Source organism: Triturus cristatus, chromosome 7 (genome assembly GCF_964204655.1).
Source record: "Triturus cristatus chromosome 7, aTriCri1.1, whole genome shotgun sequence".
Classification (NCBI taxonomy): Eukaryota; Metazoa; Chordata; class Amphibia; order Caudata; family Salamandridae; genus Triturus; species Triturus cristatus.
The window spans coordinates 1018395553-1018404018 of NC_140590.1; the positions used below are offsets into that span (position 1 = coordinate 1018395553).

General features: G+C 45.3%; 1 protein-coding gene across 1 annotated transcript; it reads left to right on the plus strand.

The window, feature by feature from the left end:
• The first annotated feature begins 6691 nt into the window (after window positions 1-6691).
• LOC146811024 (protein FAM200C-like) lies at window positions 6692-7459 on the plus strand. Its single transcript, XM_085615030.1, has one exon. The coding sequence runs from the start codon at window positions 6692-6694 to the stop codon at window positions 7457-7459; it is 768 nt and encodes a 255-aa protein (XP_085471156.1).
• The last annotated feature ends 1007 nt before the right edge of the window (window positions 7460-8466 follow it).

Below are 8466 nucleotides of genomic sequence, written 5' to 3' on the forward strand. Positions count from 1 at the left end.
GGTGTATGTTGAGGGAGAAAACGGTCTATGTTGCTCGGGATGCCCTCAAAAATGGATTGCATTGTGGACTAAATGGAATGATTACCGGGGAGGACTATGTGAGCCACCGAAGGTCCCCACACCCGAAGAACACTGTATGATATAGATACCATTGCATGGCTCCCGAGAGAGTCGGGGAAAATTGTGTTATCCTCCGAGCCCTTGTGTACCTTTGTGCCGTATGAAGTAATTATTTGTAAGTATGACAGACTTGTTATCATTTCAATAAACAGAGTTTCAAAAAAAAAAAAAAAAGAATGAGGCTTGTTGGTGTGTTCGACGTAGTTGCTGATCTCATCCTTGCTAAAATCAAGGGAGATGCAGATAACTTTCAAGTGTCGAATGAACTGCGTCTCGTCGCCGAAATCGATAAACCCCGACAGTTACCGAAAATTATTGCTGAGGCTTAGAAGACCTTTGCCCGCAATAGTTTGGGGCTTAAGCCTTTTGCTAAAACAATAGCGCAACCGCAAACTCAGACAGTTACACCTCCTAAAGACGACCATCCAGCTTTTCGTAAACTAAATTGGAAAACTAAGAAACAGGGGAAGCAGCAACAGAAACAGGGGTCTCGGCCAGCGTCACCAGTACAAGTGACTTCTGAACGCACATATGAATTGCGCGATCGCACTAGAATTAGGTCTCCTGATAGATTTCAGGCTCCTGAACAACGTTCTCCTCGTTCTTCACAGGAAACATCGGTCTCACAGTCCGGTGGAGGAGAACGTGGCAAAGGTCGGGTGCCCAACAAGGACGTGAGCAGCCCCCGCCCGGCTGACGGTAAAGGCAAGCAGGAAGAGTTTGCACATCAGCGAACCCCTGTTTCAGAAGAAGAAGGTTGCTGCACTAACAGCGAGGTATGCCACAGATAGAGAGAACGCAGCTTCGGAACCTGACATGGGCACTGACGCTGCTACACAGTGCGTCGGAAGTTACAATAGTGCGGCAAGCACTGTATCCATATCTGAAGGCAACAGCAACTGACACATTTATTGCCGTAGAAACTGCTGACACTAGAGTGGCTCCCCCTGACAGACTATATGACATAGTCCTTTTAATAGAAGGTGACATACAACGTACCATTTTTTGGGGAAAATCTGACCTCTACATATGACATTCTGTTAGCGGAGGCGGACTGGCCCCCAGCTTTCGTTTTGGCAGCTCCCAGAGGGGAGGAGGTAATCCTCCCATCTTTCGCGCACACTGTACCGAAGGAGCAAGCTCAGAAAAGTGGGCCCAAGTGCTTGCTCCGGCGTTGTAATGTACTCAGGTTGGGTGGGATAAATTGTCGCCGAGCCATGAGATTCCATTGCGGTCTATGCCACAGCCACAGCCCCAATCTCCCATGCGCCGCGAAGCTAGATCTCACGTCGCAGAAATCCTTGAACAATTTGAATATCAAGGTGTAATTGAAACGTGTATCACCCATGAATAACCCTCTTTTCACTGTAACCAAACCTGATGGGTCGTACCGCCTAGTTTTGGATTACCGGCATTTGAAATCTCATTGTTGGACCTGTGCGGTACAGAATACCCACAGATCTGCGCTCATTGATATTCTCGTGAGAAAAAGGTTTAAAACCACACTTGACATCTCCAATGGCTTTTACAGCCATAATCTATCCTCTATTAGTAGTCAATGGGCAGTCTTTACTTCCGGGAGCTAGAGGATCCTGGCAGGCATACAGGGGCTGGAAGTGTGAAGCAAATTCTCTCGCCAGGAGGTCCGCAGCCCTCAGTGTCTCACACACTGGATTGTGAAGCTCAGCCACCAGACTACACCGCCGGTTTGCTGTCATCAGCAAGTATAACAACTTGCCCGCCTTGTCCCCCAACTCGTACACCAGCCCCTGGGAGCGAAGTCAGCTTAGTTTCGTCGTGTCCAACAGCTTTCATCGTGCTCGATGATGGATGGTGGGTAGGAGCCACCAAACTGTGGTAATCTATACCCAGAGGGAAAGGAACCACTGAACCCTTCCTCTCTCCCTCGACAAGTGTTTTTTGTGATGGGTGAAGGGGGTGCAGGGTAATTCCATTTCCAGAGGTGGAGGCTACCTTCCTCGAGGTGCTTCTGCCCCTGGTTGCTCTTCGAGTTATTTCCAAGGAAGGAGCTCTGTGTGAAACTGCTGCCACCCTGTTGGTAGCCCAGATGCTACCTGTGGTAGGACTGAGTTGGTTTGGGGGGATGTGGCCTTTCAGCCTCCTCTTGTCTGCGGTCTCTGAAGGGAGTACCACCAGAGGAAACCTGTAAGGTGCCCATCACCTCAGTTGTCTCGGTCTCTTTTTGATTTTTTTTCAAGCATGGTACACACCGGTGATCCAAAGAGATGTTATCCATTGACATTGAGCCAGGAGGGGTGCCATAGAATGACAGAAGTGTGTACACCCCTGGTCGCTGTGTGTGACACATTTAAAGCATACCTAATGGTTGCATTAGAAATTGCCTTACCTTCATCCACATGCTCTTCCCCCACCGCTTGCGATATTGGTCTGGGAGGTGCCGCAGCAGCCCCTTCATCTCCACCCAGTGGGCTCTATCATATCTATGAGGAGGTTTACAGAGGTGCCGATGCACCAGTGTCTGGTCACACCTACAGCCGCCCTCTTCCCTGCTGCGTCTGTTTGCCTGCTCTCCTTACCAGGATGCAGTGTGTCACTGGTGGTCTGGGCTTCAGCTCTGTTCCTAATGGTAGTGACTACTAAGGAGTCAGGTGGAATGTGGCACATGATGTACAGTGAAGTGGCATAGAGTGGGGTAGGGTAATGGCATAGAGCACAGTAGAGTAGAATTGTGCCGCCTAGAATGTTGTACAATTGAGTAGTGCAGAGTGAGGTGGCGTGGAGTGGCGTACAGTCAGGGGTGTGGAATTTAATAAAATATCTACTTGTCCATCGGGCAGGTTGCTTCTAAGCTCTACTTGTCCTGTAACAAAATCCACTTGTCCCTTTTGTGCCATGTAATACAGCGACAAATCATGGCAGCAATCTCATTTAATAAGAGCTCTGATATAGCCTCTCTGATTATGCCAGGGCTCATACCATAATAGGGTTTGAATACTAGCAATTCCTTTATGTTGCCGAGTTTCCACAAATCTACATACTGGGGTTGAAGGTAGTGGTAAGTATTAGTTCCAGGGTTGGAAGGCCTTTTGAAGCTGTAAAAACCTACTAACTTGCATGTTTCATGGGTTTTCACCAACTCTTCTCTAATCTTTTCCCATACTGAGAAAGGTTGGGACTTTACTTCTGACAATGGCAGATACGAAACTTCTTCCAGGGTTGGGAAAAAAGTAGCTGGAGGGAAAGTGTACTTGCAAACGTTCAGATTTTTGCATGAGGAAATCTACACATGCATATTTGCTCAATGCAGTTCACAAATTTTCTAGGAGTACTATTTCTTGGCCTACTTCTGTAAATTCTTGTGAATTCACGAAAGCTGTATATCTGCACTTAATGCAAGGACATAATTATCGTGCACTTTCTTTAATAATTAGGCCCCCAACTATTCTGGCGTTAACAATGACCTTTTGTGTTTATTAAAATTCGGTCTCTTTCTCTCTCTCTCTATCGCACGGGTACTCATAGTACGGCCCGCGGGCCGCTGGCGGCCCGCGGACCTTGTTGCCGTACGAGTCCTTCCTGATACGTTTTAACACGGAAGATGGCCGCAGGAGCATACCTAGTGAATACGTATTCAATACGTGTTCACAACGTTTGTTCCTGCGACCATCTTCTCTGCTTACGCTTGCCTCCGATTGGCTAGAGCCTCTGTGACGTCACACCCGGCACAAAGCACAGGCCCTTTAAAAGTCAGCTGTAACTAGCGCTTGTACAGCTGACTTTTAAAGGACCTTTTATGAAGCTTCCTGTGTCCGTGGTGACGACGTCGTCGTCCTCGCAGCCCTGGGGAATCTTCACTGCAGGCGGAAAACCTTCAGCGTCACTTTAACTACAGGTAAGTGTAACGGTGGTACTATGGGTCACAGACATTGTTGCCAATTATGTTTAATTTATTACCACTATTATAATTAACATGTCACCTTTTCCTTTTGTAATCATCGTATTTTGTTTGCTTTTGATGCATGCACAATTGTCACTGTTGCCTCATGTAACGTAACGTTTGCTTTTGTAACATGCCCATTAGTAATTTTCTCCTCATGTATCAGTACTGTTCCTATTGTGAAAAAAAGAAATCACTCGTCATGAGCTGCGCTGTCCTCCTCTGAAGCTGCGCCCCCCCTTTCCCCTGCCCTCTGTGTGATCTCTCCGGGGCCTCTAGGTATGCTTAAAGTCCCCCTTAATGGACTCGGTGCCTTCCGCCTGTTCACAGCAAGACAGTGGCTTCCAGGGCTTGGTGACATTTTGAACTTGATAAAATCTCATCTAATGTTCACAAAAGATGTGGCACCTCACTTCTTATGATATTATTGGGTACAATTTCAAGTGGCGTCAGATGGTGGGATATTATATCGGCAGAGCTCACGTGAATTTAAAGGACATGTCATCTCCTCTCAGGTCTGCTATTTCAATGACTGCAGTGAAATAACGTTACGTCTAGGGCACGACCAAATATTCTGTTTAAAAATGTATTTTGATCTAAGACAGCTGACGGGAATGTACTTTCTACCTGCTTGTGTGTGTCAGCATCAGTGACTCTGCAAGCTGAATACTATAATAAAGGCATTGTTGATTTGGTCATTATTCAGTTATAAATCAAATATTTTTATACTTTTTGACCTGAAATAGCAGTTTACCATTAACCCGACCATTAAAGTGGGCAGTTCTTATATTTAATTTACTGTCTGTGAGCAGTCTTTTACCTTTTTTTCCCCCCTGTTATGAACCTTCTGAGAGTTCAATAACTGAAAGCCATAATCCTGCTGTGTCAATTGTGTCATTGCCTTAAATTAGATAGTTTCAATAAAATATTTATTGCTGCTTATATGGTGCACTTGTGTCACTCAGGGCAGGACTGGCTATACCGGGAATTCAATACAATAGAAAAGCATGGAGTCTGGGTGGGACGGTGGTAGGAATGCCGGCTGTGAGTATCCTCTCTCTTTCTCCCCGCCTGTCTCACAAGCCATTGTAATAATGTTAGATCAAAACAGGAACTCGCATATGAGAAATAGGAGTGGTGTCACAGACATTACTTGCAGTAATAGTAGTGAGCTGCTGCTGTGTTATCTTGCCAAGGCTAGACCTTTTGGCTTTGCTAATGCTTGCTTTGGCTGGTTAGCGCTTCTATCCAAAGGTTCTGAAGTTTTTGTTTTCCTCTTATTTCTGGTAGGGGCTGTGTCACATTTTAGTTGTTTGTGAAAAGGTGCTTTTCTTCTCCCCGCAGTTTTTTTTTAAAACTAATAGGACTTCTCTCTTTTCTTTGTGGCGTGAATTGTCCTCGATTGATGATGGGTGCACTTCGGTTGATCCTGTTTTACGGTAGCTTTGTGCGTGCCCTTGAATGTTTGATGGCTTCAAGTCGTGGCAGCTTTGACTTGCATCCTTGTTTTTACTTTCAGCTAGCTGGAGATATTTAAGAAACTGCATTGGTTGAATTATATAACGTAATGAGCTGTAACTGGGCAATGAAATGCCAAACAAATACAAAAAAAATGGGATGTTTTGCTCCCTCTGGCCACACCTGACTTTGCCCACTGGCCCAATCTTCTGGTTATTCCCACCCTCTGATTCTCCGCCTGCTCTACTAACCCCCCACCTGAAACCTGGCCCCTCCCCAGCCCCCCTCTACAGGCTTGACCATTGTATCTGAGCCTTTCAGATTCCTTTAGTTTGACAGCTGCTCCACACCAAATAGCGCTGTCCAGATTAGCTCCTTCCATGTGTGTTTCTACTCTGTGTCCTTGTACTGTGTGCAGGCCGGGTCTGGTGGTGCAGTGGACTAATGCGCTCGAAGCAAGGCCTGTGTTCTACCTCATGGTCACAGGTTCAAATCCTGGCGGGTCGTGCCTTTCATCCATCTGAGGTCGATAAAATGAGTTGGGTAGCAATAAACATCTGTTATTCAGCGCCAAGATACCTATGGGTGAGCTTGTGCTTGTATAAACGTGTGTGTGCATGCCATTTATTTCAAATCCCTATTGAGTGGCACATTTCATGCATAAACCAATGTTTAAACAAAACATTACTTTGCTGTTGCTCACAGATCTATTGCGAAAAGTGGTGTTGGTCCATCGGTCGTGACGTGGTGTCTGTCCAGCAGTCGTGTGGCGTGGCGTGTCGGTCCATCTGTCGTGGGGCGGTGTCGGTCCATTGGTCATCCGGTGGAAATTCAGATTCCTGGTCCTTGTTACTTGTTGCATAGTAACAAACTAGCTGGAGATCTCCGCAATGGCCTACAGTCCAGTTTCCAAGCCTTGCAAACGACCCAGATCGATACAGAGCAAACACAGGACCTTCCAGGAAGCATGGGAAGAAGAGTACTTGTTTGTAGAATGTCCAAAAGAAAAAGCCACCTGTTTGCTTTGCAAAGAGAAAGTAAATGTTCTTAAGAGGTATAACCTGGAACGGCACTACAAAACGCGGCACTCTGGATACACTGCGAACTTCCCACTGAACTCAAAACTGCGATCTGCAAAAGTGGCATCGTTGAAGCAAGCTCTTTTTTTCCCAGCCGAAGATATTGCTTTGCCAGATGAAGGAATCTGAGGCTGTAACAGAAGCGTCTTTCAAAATATGCTACTTGCTTGCCAAACATAAAAAACCATTCTCAGATGCAGAGCTTGTGAAGCAATGTTTCCTTTCAGCAGCCGAAATTTTATTTGACAATTACACTAATAAGGCCAGCATTTTAAAGGAAATCGGTGCATTGCAGCTATCGGATTCCACGTGTGCACGCAGAATAGAGGCAATGGGACAAAACATCCAGGAGCAGGTGATCAATGCAGTGAGAGAGTCGCCGTTCTTCAGCATTGCCATGGATGAGTCCACAGACATAGGCGATGTGGCCCAGTTATTAGTTTGGGTGAGGTATCTGGACCAATCGCTTCACCCCAAAGAAGAGCTCCTGTGCCTTTTACCACTGAAAGGGCACACAAGAGGAGAAGATATACTGGACAGCATGTGCAACTACTTTAAAACAAATGACATACCACTGAACACTCTTGTCAGCATAACAACGGATGGGGCTCCTGCCATGGTAGGCCATGACAGAGGCTTTGTATCTATGCTTAAAAAGAAGCTCATAGGACAGACTGTGATAGACTACCACTGCATTATTCACCAGGAAGTATTGTGTGGAAAATTAAAGCATGGAGAACTGAATAATGTCCTAAAAGGTGCAGTGAAAATTGTTAATTTTATCCGTGCCAAAGCTCTCAACCATAGACTTTTTAAAGCGATGCTGCAGGAATCTGAAGCGGAATATACCGACGTCTTGATGCACCCTGACGTGCGTGGCTAAGCAAAGGGAAGGTTCTGGAGCGGTTCATCGCATTGCTTCCTGAAATTGAACTCTTTGTGAACAGTAGAGGCCAATCGTTCCCAGAACTAACGGATGTGAAATGGCTTGTTATGCTCCATTTTCTTTCAGATATTTTCACACATTTTAATGCTCTTAATTTGACCCTGCAAGGTAAACAACAGCTTGTGTGCTCCCTCATGAATGGTATTTATGCTTTTGAAAGTAAGCTTGTGCTATTCAAAGAACAACTGGATGATAGTGACTTCACCCACTTCCCAAAACTGTTGGCTGTGATGCAGAGGTTTCCAGATGCACAAGAAATTCTGTCAAACCTAGACCTTGGTGCATGTCTTGAGGAAATTTCTGGGGAGATCAAACGACGATTTGCTCAATTCAGAGCCCTCACCCCTCTGTTTAGGCTGGTTGAAAACCCCTGGATGGCGAGTGTGCTGGAGCAGGATTTTCTAAATGAAATCTATAGGGTTTTGAAGCTCTGGTTTGTCTATTTGTCATAATTTAATCTACTAATTATTAATTATTAATTATTTGTTTTGTGTAAGTGTTTTATACTGATCAACATGTGTGTTTTAACAAGAGAGAAATACACGTGGGAATGCATATGTGTGCTAACTAATAATAATGTGCATGTTTTATTAAATAAACGTTGCTGAGTGCTGTTTATTTTAAGCACAAAACGCTTTTGAATTAATGCTTTTCTGTGTTGCAGAGGCTAGATAATTACATACACATAAGGGTATTAGTGGGGTTAACACTGTTCAATCACTATGCTGTGGTAACGTTGTTTTTGTCTCTTTTAATTAAGATGGTCTATTGTGGCCTATTGTGGCCTACTAAAAGATGGCTGACTTTTGAAGCCTGGTTTCGAGTGAGAATTTGTGATGAAAAAGGCCTTGCTGAATATGGACGCGAGTCATCTGTCCACAGTCCTTGCCTGGTTAAAACTTTCCGTGAGGACAGCAGCAGATCTGGGCAAGTCTCCAGATGCA